The sequence below is a fragment of the Staurois parvus genome, unplaced genomic scaffold (assembly GCF_062004578.1).
Source record: "Staurois parvus isolate SC_StPar_1 unplaced genomic scaffold, SC_StPar_1.0 ptg000147l, whole genome shotgun sequence".
NCBI lineage: Eukaryota > Metazoa > Chordata > Amphibia > Anura > Ranidae > Staurois > Staurois parvus.
This window is the reverse complement of record NW_028317943.1, coordinates 19,942,514-19,970,029: the sequence shown is the minus strand read 5'-3', so window position 1 is coordinate 19,970,029 and position 27,516 is coordinate 19,942,514. Positions and strand designations below refer to the sequence as shown.

Sequence of the window (27,516 nt, the reverse complement as noted above, 5' to 3'; positions counted from 1 at the left end):
TACACACCAGCAGTGTGTGAGGAGACCTGAAAGTGGCACATGGCAGAGTGTGGCGATGGAGACAGCAGCAATGGGAGGCCGTACAGGGACCCATGACAGACTCTGGACCTGGCAGCAGCATGAGGAGGCGGTATATAGGGGCCTATGGCAGATTAGGGGCCTGGCAGCAGCTATGGGAGGCCCTTAATCTGCCAGCACCCTATGTCAAAAAATTCTACACACCAGCAGTGTGTGAGGAGACCTGAAAGTGGCACATGGCAGAGTGTGGCGATGGAGACAGCAGCAATGGGAGGCCGTACAGGGACCCATGACAGACTCTGGACCTGGCAGCAGCATGAGGAGGCGGTATATAGGGGCCTATGGCAGATTAGGGGCCTGGCAGCAGCTATGGGAGGCCCTTAATCTGCCAGCACCCTATGTCAAAAAATTCTACACACCAGCAGTGTGTGAGGAGACCTGAAAGTGGCACATGGCAGAGTGTGGCGATGGAGACAGCAGCAATGGGAGGCCGTACAGGGACCCATGACAGACTCTGGACCTGGCAGCAGCATGAGGAGGCGGTATATAGGGGCCCATGGCAGATTAGGGGCCTGGCAGCAGCAATGGGAGGCCCGTAATCTGCCAGCACCCTATGTCAAAAAATTCTACACACCAGCAGTGTGAGGAGACCTGAAAGTGGCACATGGCAGAGTGTGGCGATGGAGACAGCAGCAATGGGAGGCCGTACAGGGACCCATGACAGACTCTGGACCTGGCAGCAGCATGAGGAGGCGGTATATAGGGGCCTATGGCAGATTAGGGGCCTGGCAGCAGCTATGGGAGGCCCTTAATCTGCCAGCACCCTATGTCAAAAAATTCTACACACCAGCAGTGTGTGAGGAGACCTGAAAGTGGCACATGGCAGAGTGTGGCGATGGAGACAGCAGCAATGGGAGGCCGTACAGGGACCCATGAGAGACTCTGGACCTGGCAGCAGCATGAGGAGGCGGTATATAGGGGCCTATGGCAGATTAGGGGCCTGGCAGCAGCAATGGGAGGCCCGTAATCTGCCAGCACCCTATGTCAAAAAATTCTACACACCAGCAGTGTGAGGAGACCTGAAAGTGGCACATGGCAGAGTGTGGCGATGGAGACAGCAGCAATGGGAGGCCGTACAGGGACCCATGACAGACTCTGGACCTGGCAGCAGCATGAGGAGGCGGTATATAGGGGCCTATGGCAGATTAGGGGCCTGGCAGCAGCTATGGGAGGCCCGTAATCTGCCAGCACCCTATGTCAAAAAATTCTACACACCAGCAGTGTGAGGAGACCTGAAAGTGGCACATGGCAGAGTGTGGCGATGGAGACAGCAGCAATGGGAGGCCGTACAGGGACCCATGACAGACTCTGGACCTGGCAGCAGCATGAGGAGGCGGTATATAGGGGCCTATGGCAGATTAGGGGCCTGGCAGCAGCTATGGGAGGCCCTTAATCTGCCAGCACCCTATGTCAAAAAATTCTACACACCAGCAGTGTGTGAGGAGACCTGAAAGTGGCACATGGCAGAGTGTGGCGATGGAGACAGCAGCAATGGGAGGCCGTACAGGGACCCATGACAGACTCTGGACCTGGCAGCAGCATGAGGAGGCGGTATATAGGGGCCTATGGCAGATTAGGGGCCTGGCAGCAGCAATGGGAGGCCCGTAATCTGCCAGCACCCTATGTCAAAAAATTCTACACACCAGCAGTGTGAGGAGACCTGAAAGTGGCACATGGCAGAGTGTGGCGATGGAGACAGCAGCAATGGGAGGCCGTACAGGGACCCATGACAGACTCTGGACCTGGCAGCAGCATGAGGAGGCGGTATATAGGGGCCTATGGCAGATTAGGGGCCTGGCAGCAGCTATGGGAGGCCCTTAATCTGCCAGCACCCTATGTCAAAAAATTCAACACACCAGCAGTGTGAGGAGACCTGAAAGTGGCACATGGCATGAGAGACTCTGGACCTGGCAGCAGCATGAGGAGGCGGTATATAGGGGCCTATGGCAGATTAGGGGCCTGGCAGCAGCTATGGGAGGCCCGTAATCTGCCAGCACCCTATGTCAAAAAATTCTACACACCAGCAGTGTGTGAGGAGACCTGAAAGTGGCACATGGCAGAGTGTGGCGATGGAGACAGCAGCAATGGGAGGCCGTACAGGGACCCATGACAGACTCTGGACCTGGCAGCAGCATGAGGAGGCGGTATATAGGGGCCTATGGCAGATTAGGGGCCTGGCAGCAGCTATGGGAGGCCCTTAATCTGCCAGCACCCTATGTCAAAAAATTCTACACACCAGCAGTGTGTGAGGAGACCTGAAAGTGGCACATGGCAGAGTGTGGCGATGGAGACAGCAGCAATGGGAGGCCGTACAGGGACCCATGACAGACTCTGGACCTGGCAGCAGCATGAGGAGGCGGTATATAGGGGCCTATGGCAGATTAGGGGCCTGGCAGCAGCTATGGGAGGCCCATAATCTGCCAGCACCCTATGTCAAAAAATTCAACACACCAGCAGTGTGAGGAGACCTGAAAGTGGCACATGGCATGAGAGACTCTGGACCTGGCAGCAGCATGAGGAGGCGGTATATAGGGGCCCATGGCAGATTAGGGGCCTGGCAGCAGCAATGGGAGGCCCGTAATCTGCCAGCACCCTATGTCAAAAAATTCTACACACCAGCAGTGTGAGGAGACCTGAAAGTGGCACATGGCAGAGTGTGGCGATGGAGACAGCAGCAATGGGAGGCCGTACAGGGACCCATGACAGACTCTGGACCTGGCAGCAGCATGAGGAGGCGGTATATAGGGGCCTATGGCAGATTAGGGGCCTGGCAGCAGCTATGGGAGGCCCTTAATCTGCCAGCACCCTATGTCAAAAAATTCTACACACCAGCAGTGTGTGAGGAGACCTGAAAGTGGCACATGGCAGAGTGTGGCGATGGAGACAGCCGCAATGGGAGGTCTCCCATTGTCCCAACATGGCCCAAATAGTCCCAACATGGGCCCCCTGGCCACGCTTGACTTTCTGGCCACATAGTCGACATACGGCTACGTTTACTTCCTCGGGCGGCTTGACGAAAAATTGCCACACCGCCGAGTAGGAAACTTTGCCCCCGATACTCCTCACTGGCTGACTGCTGCTTCCTCCGTGCACACCGGCACCACTACTGGCCGTGGTGGTAGGCTGCAGTGGAGCTGGTGCTCTACTCCGTGGCTGTTTGGCTCCACTGACACTGCTTCCACTGACACTGCTGCGACCCTCCTGCTGTCTCCTGGGCAACCCACCGACTGTTTCGCTCACTGCCAAGCTGCCACCCTCTTCTCCTGATGACGACGAGGCTGCCAAGTGCGATCAACCTCCTCATCATCAAGTAGGGTCTCCGCCTCACTACTAGCCCCCTCGGCTGCGTCTGGGTCAGGAGACAGACCTGTCTCTAGACCGGCTACCGGGCCACTCTCCTCGCCACTACTTCTTCGCCTAGCTGCTGAAAAGGCGGATGTCTCCCCCCGTTCCTGACCGCCCTCTGTTAGCTCTTCCTCACTGTACAGTGGGGCTGAGCCCACAGCATGCGATACTTCGCTTGGTGAGGGAACACCAAAGGACAGGGGCAGGTAGAGGACACGTGATTTCAGTGGGCTAGGTCCCGGGCCATGCCAACTAACGGTTGTGTCTGACGTACCCACCGACCGTTGGCTGTAGGTGTCAGAGGTGACCTGGGAAGAGGAAGACGACCGAGCCAACCAATCGACGACGGCAGGGTTGTCGGTGGAGACACGACCGCTGGATGACACCGGGAGCACTGGCCTCTGGCTGCGAATAGTGCTGCCTCGACCCCTTCCTCTGCTGCCACGTCTGCTCGCTCCTAAAACATTGCCTCCTCTGCCACTCCTCTGCATGTTGTCTGACATACTCTTTAATTAAACGATTATGTGTCCCTGAGTAACAATTCTGTGTCCCTGAGTAACAATTCTGTGTCTGTGCGAGTAACAATTCTGTGGCCCTAAGTAACAGTTCTGTGGCCCTCAGTAACAATTCTGTGTCCCTGATTAACGTTTCTGTGGCCCCAAGTAACAGTTCTGTGGCCCTCAGTAACAATTCTGTGTCTGTGCGAGTAACAATTCTGTGGCCCTAAGTAAAGTTTCTGTGGCCCTAAGTAACAATTCTCTGGCACTCAGTAACAATTCTGTCTGTCCCTGAGTAACAATTCTCTGGCACTCAGTAACAATTCTGTCTGTCCCTGAGTAAAAATTCTGTGGCCCTAAGTAAAGTTTCTGGGGCCCTGAGTAACAATTCTCTGGCACTCAGTAACAATTCTGTCTGTCCCTGAGTAACAATTCTCTGGCACTCAGTAACAATTCTGTCTGTCCCTGAGTAAAAATTCTCTGGCCCTAAGTAAAGTTTCTGTGGCCCTGAGTAACAATTCTCTGGCACTCCGTAACAATTCTGTCTGTCCCTGAGTAACAATTCTCTGGCACTCTGTAACAATTCTGTCTGTCCCTGAGTAAAAATTCTGTGGCCCTAAGTAAAGTTTCTGTGGCCCAGAGTAACAATTCTCTGGCACTCCGTAACAATTCTGTCTGTCCCTGAGTATGAATTCTGTGGCCCTAACTAGCGTTTCTTTGTCCCTAAGTAACAGTTCTGTGGCCCTGAGTAACAATTCTGTGTCTGTGCGAGTAACAATTCTGTGGCCCTAAGTAACAGTTCTGTGGCCCTCAGTAACAGTTCTGTGTCTGTGCGAGTAACAATTCTGTGTCTGTGCGAGTAACAATTCTGTGGCCCTAAGTAACAGTTCTGTGGCCTTCAGTAACAATTCTGTGTCTGTGCGAGTAACAATTCTGTGTCTGTGCGAGTAACAATTCTGTGGCCCTAAGTAAAGTTTCTGTGGCCCTAAGTAACAATTCTCTGGCACTCAGTAACAATTCTGTCTGTCCCTGAGTAACAATTCTCTGGCACTCAGTAACAATTCTGTCTGTCCCTGAGTAAAAATTCTGTGGCCCTAAGTAAAGTTTCTGGGGCCCTGAGTAACAATTCTCTGGCACTCAGTAACAATTCTGTCTGTCCCTGAGTAACAATTCTCTGGCACTGAGTAACAATTCTGTCTGTCCCTGAGTAAAAATTCTGTGGCCCTAAGTAAAGTTTCTGTGGCCCTAAGTAACAATTCTCTGGCACTCAGTAACAATTCTGTCTGTCCCTGAGTAACAATTCTCTGGCACTCAGTAACAATTCTGTCTGTCCCTGAGTAAAAATTCTGTGGCCCTAATTAAAGTTTCTGTGGCCCTAAGTAACAATTCTCTGGCACTCAGTAACAATTCTGTCTGTCCCTGAGTAACAATTCTCTGACACTCCGTAACAATTCTGTCTGTCCCTGAGTAACAATTCTCTGGCACTCAGTAACAATTCTGTCTGTCCCTGAGTAAAAATTCTGTGGCCCTAAGTAAAGTTTCTGGGGCCCTGAGTAACAATTCTCTGGCACTCCGTAACAATTCTGTCTGTCCCTGAGTATGAATTCCGTGGCCCTAACTAGCGTTTCTTTGTCCCTAAGTAAAGTTTCTGTGGCCCTCAGTAACAGTTCTGTGTCTGTGCGAGTAACAATTCTGTGTCTGTGCGAGTAACAATTCTGTGGCCCTAAGTAAAGTTTCTGTGGCCCTAAGTAACAATTCTCTGGCACTCCGTAACAATTCTGTCTGTCCCTGACTAACAATTCTCTGGCACTCAGTAACAATTCTGTCTGTCCCTGAGTAAAAATTCTGTGGCCCTAAGTAAAGTTTCTGTGGCCCTGAGTAACAATTCTCTGGCACTCCGTAACAATTCTGTCTGTCCCTGAGTAACAATTCTCTGGCACTCAGTAACAATTCTGTCTGTCCCTGAGTAAAAATTCTGTGGCCCTAAGTAAAGTTTCTGTGGCCCAGAGTAACAATTCTCTGGCACTCCGTAACAATTCTGTCTGTCCCTGAGTATGAATTCTGTGGTCCTAACTAGCGTTTCTTTGTCCCTAAGTAACAGTTCTGTGGCCCTGAGTAACAATTCTGTGTCTGTGCGAGTAACAATTCTGTGGCCCTAAGTAACAGTTCTGTGGCCCTCAGTAACAGTTCTGTGTCTGTGCGAGTAACAATTCTGTGTCTGTGCGAGTAACAATTCTGTGGCCCTAAGTAACAGTTCTGTGGCCTTCAGTAACAATTCTGTGTCTGTGCGAGTAACAATTCTGTGTCTGTGCGAGTAACAATTCTGTGGCCCTAAGTAAAGTTTCTGTGGCCCTAAGTAACAATTCTCTGGCACTCAGTAACAATTCTGTCTGTCCCTGAGTAACAATTCTCTGGCACTCAGTAACAATTCTGTCTGTCCCTGAGTAAAAATTCTGTGGCCCTAATTAAAGTTTCTGTGGCCCTAAGTAACAATTCTCTAGCACTCAGTAACAATTCTGTCTGTCCCTGAGTAACAATTCTCTGGCACTCAGTAACAATTCTGTCTGTCCCTGAGTAACAATTCTGTGGCCCTAATAACGTTTCTGTGGCCCTAAGTAACAATTCTCTGGCACTGAGTAACAATTCTGTCTGTCCCTGATTATGAATTCTGTGGCCCTAACTAGCGTTTCTTTGTCCCTAAATAACGATTCTGTGGCCCTCATTAACAAGTCTGTGTCCCTGAGTAATGGTTCTCTGTCCCTAAGTAACTTTTCTCTGTCCCCAATTATCGTTTCTGTGGCCCTAACTCTGTCCCTGTCCCTAGTACAGAGCGGTCTGCCTCTGTTCAATAACTGCAGGCAAATGAAGAATTCCAAAATGGCCGCTATTTATAGCTCGACCATTACACAGTGCTGGCTGGCTGGCTGCTGATAGGCTGATGCGATCACATGTAGTTGAGGAATGCATTATGGGTCAGCGCGCCTTGTCTGCGCGCCTTCCCAGACATCCCCGCTCCGTCGCCGCACATGTCAGCCGCCATTTTCTGAAAAATTTCGATTCGCGCGTCCGAATTAGGCTATTTTTCGGATTCGGCACGAATCGAAATTTTTCCGATATTCGACTCGAATTCCACTTCGGATACTTCGATTCGCTCATCTCTAATTGTATCTATTTGTTTCCGAATAAAAACATCTGTATCCTAAATGGAAACAAATAGATACAATGTTTCAACCGCTGTAAATGTGAAGGAACTGTCAGAGAACTGTCAGAAATAGCGGAGCTCTCTGCAGGGACACTTTTTGCCGGCTGTAGAAGGGATGAAAATCGGCCGATCGGGAAAAATTCGATTCGTGCATCCGAAGTTTGCTAATATTCGGATTCGGTGCGAATCGAATTTTTCCTAATATTCGAAACGAATTCCACTTCGCCAAGTTCGATTCGCTCATCTCTAGTGGCTACGTAAGAACAGACATTTGATTTTTTTTTTTTTTTTTTACACTGATCAAAACACTTAAGCTTGCCCTATGCCCATTGATGTATTTTTTCAGTCTGCAGGCTGAACGAAGGAGACCCAATGGATTCCTTTATTCATGCTAAACAACGTGGATGGACAAGTCTCCCTCTGCTGCTTCTGTTTTCTGACAGCCAGTGCCACTTTACTTGCATTAGCTTGGATGCACATGTTGTTTGGCCAACTATGTTCCTCCTGGCTCCCGTGTTTTCTCATATGAAGGATATCAGGTGGAGTGGTTCTGACAGTAACACCCACTGATGGAACTTCAACCAGTTCATTAGTTTCCAGATGAAATTTGCTTAGTGAATTATTCCCTAAGGGCCAGTTCACACTACAAAAATGCCCTCCGGATACGTTTCTGCTTACTGTTCACACCCCACTCCGTTCCGGTGCAGTTTTGATGCAGTTTGCTATGTTCCAGTATTGTTCTGTGCAGAAGCAAATGCAGCATGTTCTACTTTTTTTCTGCATCGGAAATTGACAGGAACTGCCTGCACTAGTGTGAACCAGGGCCATTGGAATACATGGAAAACACTGTGCATGCAATTTTGATGCAAAAAAAGCACACTGGACTGCATCTAGTGTGAACTAGCCCTAAAAAAGAAAGGTTGTACAATTCCAGCACCTGCTAACAAATAATTAGATATGCCATGAGGTGCAATAGGTGTAGAGCTTGTAAAAGAGGCAGCTTTTCTGTAAATAGTTATCATGTCAGTATTTTTCTTATTATCAACAAAATACCATTAACTAATTTGGATTTTTTACATTATATTCTAAGGCAGGTTAGGGCCAGTAAAGCAAGAAAATGTTCTGTGTAAAAAATGGTAATCCTATCAGAGAAGAGTTGATTTGGGTGGCAATTTGTGTGCCTTTGAGTTTAAGTGCTAGGTACTCACGTAAAGTTTTTTTTTTTCATTCAGCCAAGCAGTCTCAACTAAAAAAACCTGATTGGTCACCGCATTAATATGCAATGTTAGTGCGGTGATCTCCCCCTCTAAGCTATTGTGTCCTGGCAGGGGGACCGCCATTGGCTGTGAGCACTGATTGGATGCTGGTTTTCTAACATGTTCATTCAACAGAAACTGGTCATGAGACCAGCTTCTGCCAGACCAGCAGTTGTACACATGGGCCGAAAGTCAGCTGATTCCTGCAGAACCAACCATTTTCAGCCTTTCAGTACCCAGCTTAACAAGGAATTCCAGGATTTCTATATACTGGTGTAGCTGCCTGTTCCAAATACTATATGATATCCATATTGCAATCATTGCAGACACTTGAATACAAACCTTAAAGCAGGGCTTCAAGATGTTTTTTGAAGTGAGCTCTTACCTCACTGACAACAACCTTCTTGACCCTTTACAGTCTGGCTTTCGCTCACTACACTCTACTGAAACTGCCCTACTAAAACTCACTAATGATTTACTAACTGCTAAAACCAATGACCACTACTCTATACTCTTACTACGTGACCTCTCTGCGGCTTGTGATACTGTTGACCATCCCATCTTCCTCAAAAAACTCCACACTCTTGGCCTCTGAGACTCTGTTCTCTCCTGGTTCTCCTCCTACCTATCTCAGCACTCCTTCAGCGTTACCTATAACTCTGTCTCCTCCTCTCAACTTCCTCTTTCTGTAGTGGTCCCTCAAGGTTCTGTCCTTGGACCCCTTCTCTTCTCCATCTACACCTCCTCCCTTGGTCACTTGATAAACTCCCATGGCTTTAAGTTCCATCGCTATGCTGATGACACACAAATCTATCTTTCTACCCCTCACCTCACCCCTTCAGTCTCCTCTCGCATTACTAACCTACTAAGTGACATACCGGCATGGATGTCACTCTACTTCCTCAAACTCAATCTTTCTAAAACTGAGCTCATACTTTTCCCTCCAGCCCATGCCCCCTCCCCTGACTTCTCCATCAAGATCAATAATACAACCATCAGTCCCTCCCCTCATGCCAGGGTACTAGGTGTAATCCTAGACTCCCATCTGTCCTTTCAGCCCCAAATCCAATCACTGTCCAAATCTTGTAGACTTCACCTCCGCAACATCTCCAAGATACGCACATTCTTAATCTCTGAAACTACTAAGCAACTTATTCACTCCCTGGTTATCTCTCGCCTTGACTATTGTAACCCCTACTCATTTGCCTACCTAATCGCAGGCTATCCGCTCTTCAGTCTGTCATGAATACTGCTGCCAGACTCATCCACCTTACTAACTGTTCCATATCTGCCAACCTTCTCTGCCAATCCCTCCACTGGCTTCCCGTTGCCCAACGAATAAATTGAAAACATTAACATTAACATATAAAACCATTTATAATTCTGCCCCAAATTACATCAGCAATCTTGTCACCAAATATCACCCAAACCGTCCTCCTGCTCTCTAGCTCCCTTGTCTCCTCCTCCCATGCTCATCTCCAGGACTTCTCCATAGCCTCCCCCATCCTCTTGAACTCTCTACCCCAATCTATCATACTATCACCTATACTTCCCACTTTTAGGCAATCTCTGAAAACCTATCTCTTCAGGGAAGCCTATCCTGCCTTCAGCTAATAACGGAATCTTCTATTCCTCCTACCAGTCCATCCCCCACAGTTATTACCTTTTGTACTACCAGCCCCTCCCTCTTAGATTGTAAGCTCCAAGGAGCAGGACCCTTCTGACCCTCTTGTATTGAACTGTATTGTTGCTGTATTGTCTCCCTTTATATTGTAAAGGCTGAGCAAACTGTTGGCGCTATATAAATCCTGTATTTTAGCAATAATAATAATAATATTAATAAAATGTCAGCAGAAAGGAGAAAAATCACCCAAACAAATCAATATTTAGTATACAGACTTAACCACTTTACTACTACACTATAGCCAAATGGCGGCTACAGCACGGTCGTCCAGTTCCAGGAGGGCATCGTGTAACATCCACTTAGAACGTGCCCCCTGCGCACTTTCAGCAGCGCACACCTGGTGCTGTACATGATTGCTGTGTCCTTCGGACACAGCTGATCACATGACATGTTAAATAGATAGTGGCCTTTTGCCATGTGATCAGCTGTGTCCAATCACAGCTGACTACTATGTAAATAAATTTGCCGGTTACCAGCAGTACTTTCCTCACACTGTCACCTTCAAAGAAGGTATCTGCGCTGAAAGCTGAAAATTGGCCTGGGCAGGAAGGGGGTAAAAGTGCCCAGTAGGCAAGTGGTTAAAGGAGTACTGAAGCAACACTCATTACATTAGGTATTGATAAAGACCATTATTACTGACATAAAATGTTGTATTAGTATTGTTGAAATATTTTTTTTTACTTTGAAAATGTACACAAATCCTCAGTCCATCCCTGTAGCTACAAAAGCTGCTTTATGGCTCTTCATAACTAAAAATGATGAAAAATTAAACAATAGATCCCATGCCTTTAGTTGTGTATGTTCCAGGGAGGGAACTGAACACTGCATGATGTATAGACTTCAGCCATGCAGTGTGTCCATCAGTCCCTTAACCACTTCAATACTGGGCACTTTCACCCCCTTCCTGACCAGACAAATGTTCAGCTTTCAGTGCTGTCGCACTTTGAATGGCAATTGTGTGGTCTTGTAACACTGTACCCAAATGAAATTTTTATCATTTTTTGAGACAGATAGAGCTTTCTTTTGGTGGTATTTAATCACCACTGGGTTTTTTTAAAAAAAAATTTCTAAACGAAAAAAGACTGAACATTTTGGAAAAAAAAACAAACCCTTATCTTAGTTTCTGTTATAAAATTTGCAAATAAGTACATTTTCTTCACTGATGTGTACTGAAGAGGCTACACTGATGGCCACTGATAGGCTGCACTGATGGGCTGCATTAATGGGCACTGATAGGGTGCATTGGGCACTGATGAGGCTGCACTGATGGGCACTGATGAGGCTGCAGTAATGGCCACTGATGTCAACTGATGAGGCGGCATTGATGGCCACTAATAAGCTGCACTGATGGGCACTGATGAAGAGGCACTGATAAGGCTGCACTGATGGGCACTGATGTGCTTCCCTGTTGGGCATGGATTGGCACTGATGGGCTGTACGGATATTCTGTACTGATGGGCACTGATAGGGCTGCACTGATCAGGGCATATCAGGCCAATATGTTGTCATATATCAAGGATGAGGAGTAATAATTAATATAAGTGTAAATGTTCCCTGTAACTGGAAAGTTGTTGGCTTTCCTTTCCTCATGCTGTGACAGCACTGCGGAAAGGAAATGCCGATAACCGGCATTTGTTTACTTGCGATCTGCTGTGATTGGACACAGCTGATCATATAGTAAAGAGCCAACGTCATTGGCTCTTTAGCCTGATCGGGGATGAGCTGTGTCTGAGGGACACAGCTCACCACCGATCACCATGCTGCATGCCGTGACCTGGAGGATATCATATGATGTCCACTCAGAGGGACGAAAGGCCTGACCGGCTGTCAATCTGCTATTGGCTAGGCAGGAACCAATTAATTCGATCCTCAGACCTGCTTCTAGAACAGTAATCAAGCAACTGATCAGCACAACATAACTAAGATCTGCACCATCCAGCAGGGAGGAACATGTTTGTATAAAGGATTACCAGGGATATGTTCTTTCACCCAGGCTCATTACTCATTATTACTTGCTCTCAGTGCATCTGAATGTATGACTACAAAGGGGGATATCTAGAGAACAGAATGAATTGTAGACACAGGCATAAAGGAAATGGATGCAGATGGGGATCTTTGGAAACAAAAGGTATTTGGGGGACTAAATGTATACAGAGTTTTAAACAAACAATGTGAATCAATTGAGAACTGAAACTTGAAGCATATATGTAATTTTAGATTTTATACTTTAGTTACACTTTAGACACAAGAAATATCTTAGATACAGTTGGTTTGCCAAATGATCAGATTGTGTCTGGACACCTTTTAAATTTAAGAGAACAAAATTTTTTTTCAAATTTAAAGCTAAGGTGAATAAGAGTTGACAAAGAAATGTATGCTGCATCAGGCTGAAGGTTATGATTGATTATCTGTTATAAAATGGTAAGATTAAAAGTGAACTTGCTGTATTATGATCAGAGTAATGCATCTGTCACAGCTCTCTGTTATGTAACCATTTACTTTTTGATTCAAACGTACTGCCACCCTTCAATCAATGGATTATTATTATTATTATGTTTTGCAGCGAGACAAATTGAATGCTGTGAAAATTGATGAGAACAAATGTAGCAAAACTGAACCAGCTGCTGAAATAGAAAAGACAGCAGTTGTCCTCACTTTAAAAAATGAAGTCGGAGGTTTATTACAAGATTTAAAAATTTTTAAGGTAAGTTTTCAAATCTATTTTTATTGATTTCATTTAGGCAAAAAAAAAGTTAAAGCTCAGTCGTGCAATAAACACCTTTTATTATAGGAAATTGCTATTTATGCATTTTCTTCTTCCTGAAAGGTATTTTATTTAGAAATATATGCTGTTATTAGGGTCTATTATTGTGGTTTACTAGCAACTATTGGAGCACTTTACAGTAAGTGGACACAGTGACAGATGAATATTAGAACTTGAAAGCATATTTCCTTGCCTGCTGTGTTACAGAACAATAAGAAAAATAATGGATCTGTAGAATATGGCTCATAATAATCTTCCAAATATTTAGTGCAACACATGCTATGGAATGATGTCTAGAAGATGGGCCTGGATTTATTATGGGACTACTACTCAAAACTGGCAATTATGTACATTTTGTCGTTAGTAATGGTGTCACGTATTTTACCTACAGCAGAACGTGTGTCAGAAAAAAATGGGAGCAGGAAGTTTTCTTATTATAGAAGAGACATTATTATACAGGATTTATATAGTGCGAACAGTGCATTTTGCGCATCGCTTTACAAAATGAAGCGAGACAGTACAGTTACAGTACAATTCAATACAAGAGGGTTAGTAAGGCCTTGCCCATGAGAGCTTATAATTTAGAAGGAGACACAAGTGATAAAAAAGGCATGAACTCTGTTGGGCTGAGCTATTAACTGCTTCCACGCCACCCTATAACAGAAATACTGCTACAGGGCAGCACGGGTGTGCAAAATCACATATACAGTTGTGTTCATAATAATAGCAGTCAGACATCACTAACCTGATCAATCACTGTTTTTGGTAGAAATGGTATTTCTACATGGCAAATAATTTACTAGCAGGTGTAGTAGAGTAATAGAAATCCAACAGACCCAACAGTCATGACATGCATGCTGCTGATTCTGTGTAATTGAATCACTAATTGAAAGGGGCATGTTCAAAATAATAGCAGTGTGGAGTTCTATTAGTGAGGTCATTCATTCTTTGAAAAACAGGTGGCAATTATTGCCCTTATTTAAGGAAGGAAGGCAGCAAATGTTGTACATGCTGGTTACAGTGCATTTCTCTCTGAAATTCTGAGGAAAATGGGTCGTTCCAGACATTGTTCAGAAGAACAGCGTACCTTGATTAAAAAGTTGATTGGAGAGGGGAAAACATATAAAGTAGTGCAGAAAATTATAGGCTGCTCAGCTAAAACGATCGCAAATGCTTTAAAATGGCAACTAAAACCTGAAAAATGTGGAAGAAAGCGAAAAACTACCAATCAAATGGTTAGAAGAATAGCCAAAATGGCAAGGACTCAGCCAACAATCAGCTCCAGGAAGATCGAAGAAGGTCTAAAGTTACCTGTGAGTACTGTAGAAGACGCCTATGTGTAGCCAAGCTATCTGCAAGGAACCCCCGCAAAGTCCCACTGTTGAAAAAAAGACATGTGCTGAAGAGGTTACAATTTGTCAAAGAGCACATTGACTGGCCTAAAGAGAAATGGCGCAACATTTTGTGGACTGATGAAAGTAAGATTGTTCTTTTTGAGACAGTTTGTCAGACGACCCCCAAACACTGAATTCAAGCCATAGTACACTGTGAAGACAGTGAAGCATGGTTGCGCAAGCATCATGATATGGGGATGTTTCTCATACTACAGTGTTGGGCCTATTTATCGCATACCAGGGATCATGGATCAGTTTGAATACATCAGAATACTTGAAGAGGTCATGCTGCCTTATGCTGAAGAGAAAATGCCCTTGAAATGGGTGTTCCAACAAGACAACGACCCCAAACACACCAGTAAATGTGCAACATCTTGGTTCCAGACCAACAAGATTGATGTTATGGAGTGGCCAGCCCAATCCCCGGATCTTAATCCAATAGAAAACTTGTGGGGTGACATCAAAAATGCAGTTTCTGAGGCAAAACCAAGAAATAGAGAAGAACTGTGGAATGTAGTCCAATCATCCTGGGCTGGAATACCTGTTCACAGGTGCCAGAAGTTGGTTGACTCCATGCAACACAGATGTACAGCAGTTCTCAGAAACAGTGCTTATACAACTAAATATTAATTAAGTGATTCAAAGGAAAGCAAAATCTTCAAACATTTTTCAGTTTATATAGTGAATGTTTGAGTTTGTAAAGAAGAATACAAACACTGCTATTATTTTGAACAGTCTAATATTCACTTTTCTTCAATTGTTTTAGAGGAACAACACAAATTTGATATATTTTTCTTTATGTTTTGATTTGGAATAAAATGTGTAGTGTTCCCAATGCATTTGTGTGTATGGAAATAAAAACTATTAGAAGGATTTTGAGCTTTATTCACTTTTTTCAACACACTGCTATTATTTTGAACACAACTGTATATGTATATATATATATATGTGATTTTGCAGTTCTGGGTAGTAGCCACGTGCATGCCCTACCTGTGCCACCATTCACAGCCTCGGCTGTCAATCACTGGCTCCCAGTGTGAGTATCAGTTTGAGTTCTTTAACACGTGTGTTGCTTTATGAAGAACAAAGCAATGCTCATGAACTCCCCTATGGATTTATGACTTGTTTTCATTGTGCTTTTATTTGCATGCGTCACAATAGCTCAGGATAGTGGGTTTGTAAAATTCCAGTTGCTGTTCCACCTCTTCAGTGAGTACTGATACATTATTATCAGCCTTCATGACACTTGCTGGCACTGTCCCTTCCATGTACTGACACTTGCTGATGAGGTCTTTTGCTGACGCAAAAAGCTTTGCCACAGGCAATAACACTAAATTCCTCTACTCATGCCTGGTAATGGCAGTATTGCTGGCTGGTTTGGTACTTTTGCCTGCACACAAAAGAAAATGGTGTTACCTCATGGCTTCTCTGTACAAACAGGAAGTACTTGGAGCTCCTCTATCCTTCTTCTCTTGTATTTCCCAGTGCATTATGGGATACCGGAGCCTCCAATGTCTCTCCTCCAGCGTCCAGCTAACACTTTATAAATGCTTCACTAACACGTTATAAATGCTCTAGGTCATGGATGTCAAACTGGCAGCCCTCCAGCTGTTGCCAAACTACAAGTCCCATGCGGCATTGCATGACTGACAGTTACAAGAATGACTCCCAAAGGCAGAGGCATGATGGGACTTATAGTTTTACAACAGCTGGAGGGCCGCCAGTTTGACACCCCTGCTCTAGATGCTGTTAAGGGGCAGTTGCAGAGCATCACCATTGAAATCAATGGAAGCGATTGACAAGCAATGATGCCTTATGAAAGCAACATACTGCAGGACGACACAACACAATGCTACCACTTCTGTGCGAACAGCACTGTGTAATATTCATGGCAGGCGTTAACAGTTGGTTATGGGTTTTAAAAATGCCAAATAAATGCCGCATGAACACAAAGAGCAGGGCCCTCGATCCCCTCATGTTTTGCATTGTATTGGTATTGTTCTGTCACATGTTCTGTCCCCCTTTGTAATGTACAGCGCTGAGTGAACTATTGGCGCTTTATAAATACTGTATAATAATAATAATAATAATAATAGTACTGACCCACGTGTGAACGAGCCCTTACAGTGGTGTGTGGAGGTGCAGGTAGAAAAGACAGGTATTTACTATCTTCTTTACAGGGATGTCTGTTACTCATGCTTTGATTTTAGTGACTGTGGTCCTCATGAAAAATAAAAGACATGAGAAAAGAGCATTTGGCATAATTTTATTTTCTTTTTTGCCTCAAAGTACTTCATAATTATTTATTTCAGGTACTTATATAACGCCGTCAATTTACACAGCGCTTTACATATATATTGTACATTCACATCAGTCCCTAACCCTCATGGAGTGTACAGTTTAAAATCCCTAACTTACATGCACACATATTAGGGCCAATTTAGACAGGATCCAATTAACCTACTAGCATGTCTTTGGAGTATGGGAGGAAACCCACGCAGGCACAGGGAGAACATGCGAACTCCAGGCAGGTGGTGCCGTGGTTGGGACTCGAACCAGTGGCCCTAGAACTGCCAGGCAGAAGTGCTAACCATTTATCCACTGTGCTGCCTACTTCATATTCATAATTATATTTGGAATAAATATCCACTTATATGTACCTGCAATTATAGAAAGAAATATTTAATGTGTTCAGATGACTGCTTTTGTACAGCATTTTATACAAGGTTAAGACCTGTTTATGGCATAGACTATAGATTTTCTAATACATCTCAGTGTTTCTGGTGCCCGAGGCCTGTCATTTAGAAGACAGATATCAGTGTACTTTTTTTTAGAAGAGCTGAACAAAAATTGAAAAATGTCCTTAAATGTTAGAAGAGCTGTATTTGTGCCTTTCTAAATAAATGCATCACCTCAGTGTGACCCTTTTCGTACAGTGCCATTCATTCATAGAGGGCACATATGGCTTAATCTGGACTTCATGGCTGGATTTAACATTAACCACATGCCCTCCAGAGGATTTACCCCCCTTCCTGACCAGTTTTGCGATATGGCTTTGCGTTACTCTAACTGACAATTGCGCTGTCATGCAACGCTGTACATAAATTAAATTAATGTCCTTTTTTCCCCACAAATAGAACTTTCTTTTGGTGGTATTTGATCACCTGTGTTTTTTTTTTCTTGTGCTGTAAACAAAAAAAGACTGACAATTTTGGAAAAAACAAAACAAAATTATTTTACTTTTTTCTATAAAACATTCAATAATAAAAAAAAAAAAATCAAATTTCATCATAAATTTAGGCCAAAATGTATTCTGCTACATGTCTTTGCCAAAAAAATCCCAATACATGCAAATTATTTGGTTTACGTGAAAGTTATCGCATCTAAAAATGGCGGTGTATATACCGGGATTTTTTTTTTATACTAGTAATGACGGCGATCAGCAACTTATAATGGGACTGTTGGACTGCAGCGGGGATTCTCACACCGGGGGGAACTGACTAACTGCCACTGATATCCCCAGTGACACAAATACAGTGATCAGTGCTAATAAAAAGCACTGACACTGTACTAATGACACTGGGCAGGAAGGGGTTAACTTTAGGCCGATCAAAGGGGTAACTGTGTGCTGTGTGTGTTTTATTGTGTGCTGCTTTACTTGGGAGGCATGCTGTTTTGTATCTCTCTCACTGGGCCAGCTGGGACCCGGTGATTGACATCCCTAGCCACCAATGGCGGCACGGGTAGGGTGGTGCATGCACCCCCTACCCGGAAATGCAAATCACGCATATATACATGATTTTACACAGCCCTGCCGCCCTGTAGCAGTACTTCTACTATAGGGTGGTGGGCAACTGGTTAAGGTAAATGAGTTTCCTGCCACAATAGAACTTATTGAATATCTTGTCATACTAAATATTTATAACCTGTCACCAACCAAAGTAGCCTTAAAATATTTCTGAACACAGGGCTCTGAAACCATACAGTAGGTAAAAAAATACCATTTGTAAACTATAATTGTTTTTACCTAAAATAAATTTAGCTATTTACCCAATTTGAATGATTAAATTGACAGTGGCACGACCACATTGGCTCCTTTGCTTCTTTTCCCTCATAGTGGGGAGCATGGCTGTATAGCAAGAGAATGCGGAGAACAGTACATCATACACAACGAGGAAGTAAGTTCCCAATCTGTGTATGTTTCTCTCCTACAGGCTGCAGTGGTAGGGGGATATGCTGACCATACTGACTAGAGGAGATACAGGCACAGTGTGTGCTGGCACAGCATTCTGTATCTCCAAAAAGTTGACTTTGATATGCATTATTGTAGGTGTTATATTTAATAACTCCTGAAGAAGCCTTAAAAAGGCGAAACATGTTGAGAGAAATATTGCATCGGATATATATTTCCAAATAAGTATTATCATAATTGTTTTTTACATATTTGAATGTATTTTAAATTGATTTGATAATAGATATTGTAATATTTTAGCTCTTATTGTTCTATTACTTTTTTTTTGGCACCTTTAAAATCCCATTATTCTTTCTATGTGAGGAATTTTTTCTCTCTTCCTATTTTTCTCTTGTCAGCTCTTGGCATATTTTCCAATATTAGGTATGCTGTGCCTTTGCACTCCCTTCTGAATACAATTATTCTTGTTCTTTGATATGCAAACTGAACACACCAGCATGTTCTCCTCTATCTCAACTTTTCCTTATACATAGAGCTTATAGAACACCCCATAAGCTGTTTAAATGGCCCCGTAGAGAAACCCCAAACTGCCCTTGCTGTGGGGAGGTTCCTGCAGACCATCTGCATATGTTTTGGAAATGTCCCAGGCTGGTACGGTGCTGGAGTATTGTGCTGGATACCATCAATCGAGCCTTCCAAGTGATGTTACCTAAAGATCCCATTAGATGCATACTAGGATTTCTGAACAAGGAATTATATACTCCTCAGGTCAGAACTGCTATGACTAGACTTCTGTTCCTGGTGCGTACATGCATTGTGCTGAAGTGGCTTGCACCTGCAACCCCTACATTTGAGGAGTGGTGGACAAATGTTAATTCTACCTTGTTGAAAGAAAAACAAATTATGAGACAGAGGGGGACTCCATCTACATTTGATAGGATCTGGGAACCTTGGCTTCAGACTCCAGGTTTGCCCCCTCTAGCTCTTGTATCCCTGAGTATATTACAATATTAATTGACCTCTACAGAGAGATATTCAGCTATCACAGTACCGATTTCATACTGCACAGTTAGTGATGGAGGGACCCATAATGAAGCAAGCATAAACTAGACACCTTACTTATGAGCAAGACATGATGTGGGTTGCCAAACTGTAATTTATTGAGTTATGTTACAATTGTTTGTTGTACATTTTACCCCAATATAGGAATAGGCAACCTAGGTTAGGAAGGTACTATGATTGCAACATGTTTTATTGCACTATGATACCAGGGATACAATGGAATACCGTTTTGATACCATTTCTAACTTTGGCCTTGCTGTATCCATGTGTAAATGAGGATATTATTGTCTTATGTGGTAAATGTACAACCAGTTTGTGGACTGTTCTACTTGGTTTGGTTTCATGCATTGTAAATTGTTGAAAACTTTAATAAAAAAGTATTTGGAAAGAACACACCAGCATTCAGCTGTTTCTGTGTTTTGGTGTGGCCAGATTTCAAAATCAAAGAAGGGGCACTGGTAGGATTACCAGGTATTTGTCATAATAGGACAAAATCAAAAGAAAACAGAAAACTATCATAACCTTCCACATGGGCAAACACACACATTGACAAAAAAAAATACATTTTAGGTTAACATACACTTTAAAATTGCAGGTACACAGCTAAATTATATACTGTATATTAAAGCTGTTTTACCTGCTAAAGGATTTGTATTTCCATTCTCTACGTCTGAGATGTCCACAGCTCTGCCCCACAGCACAGCCCAGTCTGGTAGGGCAGAAGACCCAATTTTTCTCTGCTGCAGTTAATTAACACTTACAGGTTTTCCCCCTGCCCCAGCCTGCTAGTCGACAGTGAAAGTAGAAGTAATAGACTGGTGAGCTATTCTCTATGTCACTCTGCTTTCTCCACCTATCAACAGCACTGCAGCACAACTTACTGGCTCCTGGTGCTGCATTTTTCTTTCATAGTCTGAGTGCTGCTTTACTGTACGGGACTGCAAGACACCTAAGCTAAGTCATATTCAGGTATCTACAATGCTTGTATATAAAAAAAATCTAAAGCTGCATTAATCAATACCGAGCTGTGTCTATTACATCTTTCTGCCTAGAGTTCAGCCTTATAATCTCTTAAACTGGTAGAAAGGATTAATATTGACCAACAGTGTTTGTTCAAAGAGGAGATATTAATACAGAACATGTAATTACCATTTGAAACATGCAAAGGCACTGAAGCTCAGCCTTTTCATAATCTTGCTCTAATTGTAATTTTTAATTTGTAATTTTTCAAAGACTCCCAGAATCCATTAGAGCAAAGAACATATCTAATTTCCTGGGCTCCCTGTAAACTGTCTTGCATGGTACAGTGCTGTCATCCTGTAAAATGTTTCAGGCACTATAGACTTGGCAGGATGTGTAGGCATAATTACAAAGATAAGGGAAGCCCAAGAAGGACTTTTACTTTAGGGGGGACGCTCAATCATACTCCTGTGAGTAAGAGAGAGCTTGGGAGCTAACAAAAAAGCTGCAGAGCTGCAATAGCAGACAGTGATGCCACCCATCTATCTAGGTAGTGGTGGCATGAGTTTGTGATTAACAAAACTTGCCAACAGAATTACAAACCCTTTAGCAGTTTGCACATGTGAACTTTAATTGCACAATTACCAGTTTGGCTGAGTTCTATTGTAAATTGGTTGCATTCACATATATCACTAGAAAATTTTATGCCTTTGCCAATGTAATGTTGTTTAGTTATTTCAGAGCATACAGGGGACATGTAAACCTCAAAAAACACATATATAGAAAATTGCTATCGTTAGTTTTGGATTTTCAGATCTAAGTCCCTGATATGTACCTAAAACAATAAAAACTCATTGGCAGCACAGTGGCTAAGTGGTTAGCACTTCCGCCTGGCAGTATTAGGGTTGTTGGCTTGTATCCCAACCATGGCACCACCTGCATGGAGTTTGCATGTTCTCCCTATGCTGGTAGGCTAATTGGATCCTGTCTAAATTGGCCCTAGTATGTGTATTTGTGAATGTGAGTTAGGGACCTTAGATTGTAGACTCCTTGAGGGTTAGGGGCTGATGTCAATATAGAATATATATGTAAAGTGCTGCGTACATTGATGGCGCTATATAAGTACTTGAAATAAATAAATCATTTATGGTGCATATTAGTTGTATGGGCTTTTGTAGTCAGTAGAGTACCTTGACTTAACAGTAGGGGGAGACTTCAATACAAGTATTTGTAAAATATTCTAGTTTGTTGAAAAACCAGCAACAGCTAAATGTCTTGGTAGAATTTGTTGTTTTATACAAGCTAGTATAACAGATGCTAAAGGAAACACAATAGCCATAGAAGTCTACTGCAGTGATCAACACCAGCGCTAAAATCTGCTGTAGCAGTTGTTGGTGACTGCATTACCATGCTGAGACTAACATCTTACAAATATTCAAGCTGAAAATGTACTCTTAGAAGTAGAGCAGATCTCTTCACACAAATCACCTCTCACCTCTTGAGCTGAACACCAAACCAATAATAATGAGAGGAGGACAGTAAGGGGTCCGAAGAAAGACAAACAAGGATGGATAGTATAGTAGGGGGTCGCTGGTGGTAGGCTGGAGCAATAGAAACAACTATCTTGTTTTATGAATCTGATAGTAATGTTGCAAAGGAAAAACATTATAGATGTTCATTTTGAAAGCTTTACAGTATTCTTACTGTTTTATTTTAATTTGGTTTAATCCCTGCTATATCTTTACTGCAGTATCTTTCAGATGCCACGACATGAGCACCTTCTTTTTTGTAATTGCCTATTTAATTGCTCAGTTATTTTATCAAACACTGAAAACGATGATTTAAAGAGACTCTGACACTTTGTTTCTGAATCCTTTCATCAGAGCCATGGATTAAGCCCAGTGTAACCTTCATGTTGGATGGTGTCAGAGCTTATGATGTATTCCTCCTACCTATGTGACAGTGTTCAGGCTTGACAACTGGCTGCTCAGGCTCAAGCTCTGCATCCTGGGAGAGATCACATGGTCCACCATACAAGAAGCACCATATTTTGGGAGAGTTCAGACAGAGCAGCTTAGGGGTTGAATTACTAAAGGTGAATAGGCTCTTCACTTTGCAAGGGAATTTACACCATAGCTTAATGAGTGAGGTTAAGCTTTCCTGACTTACATCATCTAATCATATACAAAAGCAAAAATGCTGGTGGTATTTGATCGCGACTAGATTTTTTATTTTTATTATATAAACGAAAAAAGACCGAAAAATTATGAAAGCCATTTTTTTCTACTTTCTGCTATAAAATATATCCAATAAAAAAATGGAAAAAATCAAATTTCTTCATAAATTTAGGCCAAAATGTACTCTGCTACATGTCTTTGGTAAAAGAAAAATCCCTATAAGTGTATATGGATTGGTTTGTGTGGAAGTTATAGCGTCTACAAACTATGGGATATATACTGGAATTTTTATTTAGTTGTTTTATACTAGTAATGGCGGTTATCAGTGACTTATAGTGGGACTGTCATAGTGGGGTTGCATTCTGACACTGGGCAGAAGATAGACTAATGGACTAACTGACACTGACATCATCAGTGACACTAATACAGTGATCAGTGATAATACTATGCACTGTCACTGTACAAATTACACTGACTGGGAGGGAGTTAACATCTCAGGGTAAACAAAGGGTTAAGCGTGTGCCTAAGAAGTGTAAATGTGTGTAATATGCGTTGCATTTTACTAAATATCAGTTTGACACAGATCGTTCCTTCTGTACAGAGCCCTGTGTGCGTGTCAAGATAGGGCTCTCGGCTGTGATTGGACACAGCCGATCCGCAGGTCTCAGCCATGAAGCTTTGGCTGAAACCTGCTGACACAGCGGGTGTCAGCAAGGGGGTGAGGGAAGCGGCCATACTGTAAATGGTTAGATTACCAGTGACAGACTCTTTAAAGCCCGGCTCCAGCCGAAGAAATTTTTAGTTTTCAATACAGTGGGGAAGGATTACAGCTCCTGCCAACATTGTGGATTATGGAATCCCTCCCGCTGCACTATTGTATTCTGACAGCAGGAGGTTTCCAGTCCATCAGAATACAATGGTCACTGCTGGTGGCTATAGCCACCAGCAGAGAATGAATGAAAAAAACCTGACATACTGGTTGCACGGAAGTTGGGAAGTTGATCAATAGATCAACATCTGTACAATCAGCTTATCTATAGATGAATTGAAATTCCATCCTGGGATGGTTTTATGGTGGTCTATCCATGAAAGTGCAATGGAGTCACAATGGGACAGAAGCATTGTCTGGAAAAGGTTGTGTTTGATGGACCAGTAGATTAGATGGAGGTTAAAGCTTTACTCAAGCTAACATTTTTCAAGCTGTTTCTCTTTTTGGGAAAAAGACTAATTTAATTAAATAAAAGCCGAAATAATCATATATGCTATTTTTGTTAAACCTCTAGTGCCACTTTAAGGTCTATAAAGTGTAAAAGGTTATTAACTTCAGGTTTTTTTCAGCTGGTTGATACCCAGAATATGTCCTGGGTACATTTTACTTAGGATAAAATAGCAAAGTTAAGAGTCTTCTTCAAGGAGACTTGCCTCCCAACAGGTGAACTTCCCCTAGGAGGGCATAGTTGTTGGTTTCTAAATATTTTCTTCAAAGACTTAGGTGTTGACCAGGGGTGGACTGACAACTCATGGGGCCCCCGGGCAATAGGGGATCATGGGGCCCCTGTGTCCTTGCCCACACTCAAATCACACCCAAAAAAGCCTATGAAAGGTACCAGGGGTATCTCATAGGGGCCCCCTACTGACCCCAGGCCCTTGGGCGGTGCCCGAGTTCCAAAATGGTCAGCCTGCCCCTGGTGTTGACAGCAAATAGGAGTGGGCAGTGTGCATCCAGACTTTCCCTGCAGATTAGCAGCTGTAGAGATTGTCTCCAATATGTGATGAGGCCATTACCATTATGCTCCAAGCAGGGGTGGACTGACAACTCATGGGGGCCCCGGGCAATAGGAGATCATGGGGCCCCTGTGTCCTTGCCCAAACTCAAAAAAGCCTATGAAAAAGGTACCAGGGGCATCTCATGGGGCCCCCTACTGACCCCGGGCCCTCGGGCAGTGCCAGAGTTTCCAAATGGTCAGTCCGCCCCTGGCTCCAAGCCATCCTTTCTTAGGAATTTCTTCTTCAGTACCCAGTCTCTTGGATTAAGAGGATGACATGTTTGAGGTGTGAGAAGGGAATTCAGGAAGAGTTTCTTTGCTTTGCTGACAAAAATTAATTAAAAAGGAACCTCACTCCTGTTTTAAAAAATAAAAGTCTGCCGCTACAAATACTATAGCTGATGACTTTCAACAAACAGGTACTTACCAACCCAGGAGTCTAGCATTTTTTTCATTGGAGCAGAGTCTTCATCAGACTTTGGATTCCCAGTGCTGCCATCTTGGATGTGGAAGCCAACTTCCTCATATCTCACTGCTGGCTCCCCACTGTGCATGCATAAGATTGTGAGGTGTCTGATATATCCCAGGAGGGTGCAGGTGAAGGAGTAGGGGGCAAGTGATGTAATTCTAGCCCAGATGAGAATTGCTGAAGCGGGAGTGTTTATGATCCCAATATTTCCCATCCTGAAGACACAAGAGGAAGTGAAAGGAAATCTATCTAAAGTGCAAAGATATCCCCTATTAGACAGTTGTCAGTGGAGCAGATATGCACACCAGAACAGGTGCATTCATTGTGATATACTCCCTCATCCTCTGCTCTTGTGATATTGATAACATTTTTGATTTTCCATCATTTTGTGTCACAGTGACAGTGGTCACCAAGGCTAACACAAAAGATGAGCCTCCCATAGAGGGCCACAGAGCAGGGCAGCCATCAGAAATATTGGGGCCTCATACACAGCTTTAGGCCTGGCCCCCTCGGGACGACCACCAACATACCCTGGGCCCACCCACTGGCCTTCCAACCAAATCTGTCCACTGGCCATGCCACCGTGTCCTTCAGTGCAACCACTTTTTTCAGGCATCTTTTCCCTCTGTTTTCACCTGGTGATTTGGCCAGTAACAAACTTCCTGTATTAAAGTGTCTCCATTCTTGATGAAGGAAAATAGGGTCATCTTTGGATAGCAGCATTGTCAGTCTGGGCAGAGGGGAGTGTTAAATGTACTAGCAGATTTAGATACACTAATAAATTGACGTCAAACTCCAGCTCACACTTTATAATCAGTTACACTAACTGTTTTGTTCCTTTTGGGCTTTACATAAATAAATAAAAACTGATAATTGTCAGCACCCCTGCCAGTGTTTGTCTCAAGCCTTGATACCTCTACAAAAGAGCTTGTTCTTTTGAAAAAACTACTTCCTGGCTGGTTCGCCAGATGAAAATAAAAGGAAAGAAAGCCTAAAAAAGAAAACGAATGCAGTCATCACATTTAAGAATCGGTAAGCTGCAATATAATAAATGTTTGCCTTTGGGTTTATTATCACTTTAATTCAGGGAATGCATTAAGGTAAAATGTCATATCTTTAGAACCACTTTAAATGCTATCCCAGTTGACAGTGAGTCTAGAGAGTAGTTAATTTCATTGTTCCTGTCACAAATATCATTAAGGGCCAGTTCATACCAGAACGCGGTATGGGAAAGGCACATTCCTAATGCGTTTTCCACACCGTGCAATTTGGTTTGGTGAGTTTTTTTAAATGTAGTGCATGCATTACTTTCACCATGTTCCAGTGCAAATACATTAGAGATCTGTATTTTTCTGTGATCTTCTGGTGATACCAGATCACAGGATGCACTTCACATATGAATACTCCTTGCTAATAAGGTTCGCTGAAACAAAATGTAACCAGATTTCCTCTGAATAGCATTCTAGATTTTAAGCTGTTTCCCTATAGGATTTGCAGATACCTGGCTTTCAATGATCTCAGGTAGTTTGGTATCATGACTATTTTTTACATGTAGGCAGCTAAATGTCAGAGGCATTTCTAACACAGAAGCAGGGAGGGAATATCTTCTTATATTACTCAGCAAATGGTATGTATCACCGGAACTGTATGTACTTCCTGAGTCCTGGGTACTTACTGCCTGGCTTCCTTCATGTGTCTCCACTGCACCTCTCCCGACATGGGGCCTCCTCACACAGCAGAGAGCTCCTCCTCCTTCACTCTACTGGCCCATCAGCTGGTCCAGTTTCTGCCTCCCGACATGGTGGCATCTGTCTCTCTGTAGCTGAGAATAGTCCGTTGAGTGGATATGGCAGTCAAAATGATAAGAACCAGGCAACAACTGGTTGCTTGGGGCCCACTTCCCAGGCCCCTCGGGACACGCAGGCCCCTGACATATGTTTGGGCTGTCCCCCCTCCCCGATGGCGGCCCTTTCACAGAGGGTGATAACCTGACACAGGTTTTAGCCCTAGCACAGCCTATTCCAACAAAAAAAAAGTTTTGTCTTTAGATTTATTTTAACTGTAGTTAGATATGAATTCCATAAGCATTAGCAGTTGGTATGTAATGACATATTACTTACAAAAGATATTTCTATATAACTTCTGATGGCAGAAGGAAAGTGTATTGAGTAGACATTGGATCCAATAGTAATAATTATGAAGTAACATTCTATATGCCTTTTCAGGAAAAGTATGTGAATATCAGTCATATTGAGTCAAGAAAATCAAAGAAAGGCAGCTCTGAGGCAGAGATCTATGTTGAATTTGAATGCACCAAGAAGAAATACCAGGAACTCGTTCATCTGCTAAAACTTCAGCCAAACATCATCTGTGTGAATCCAGCAGAGAGGAAATGGAGAGAAGACGAAGGCAAGAATATTATTAAAACATATTTTCCTTATCTGCACATGGAGCACAGGGGTAGCAGGGTTTTGGATAGTCAGCAAGGAGGCAGCTGGAAGATCACATCCTTTCCCAGAACCCCTCATGTTTTCTGCAACAGATACAGAAATAGGGGCAGAGGCATTGTACTTGAAGTGATTGTAAAGGCATCGTTATTATTTTTTTTTAAATAACAAACATGTCATACTTGCCTGTTCTGTAGTCCTCCTCTTCTGGGTTCTCCTGATG

At 43.4% G+C, this 27,516-nt stretch overlaps 1 protein-coding gene across 1 annotated transcript in view; it reads left to right on the top strand.

Moving 5' to 3' along the window:
- TPH2 (tryptophan hydroxylase 2) overlaps nt 1-27,516 on the top strand; it is a 288,043-nt gene that overhangs the window by 30,489 nt on the left and 230,038 nt on the right. The window contains exons 2-3 of the mRNA XM_089674199.1: nt 12,626-12,766; nt 27,072-27,255. Coding sequence (XP_089530325.1) covers nt 12,626-12,766; nt 27,072-27,255 — 325 coding nt within the window. The remainder of the gene's footprint in view (nt 1-12,625; nt 12,767-27,071; nt 27,256-27,516) is intronic.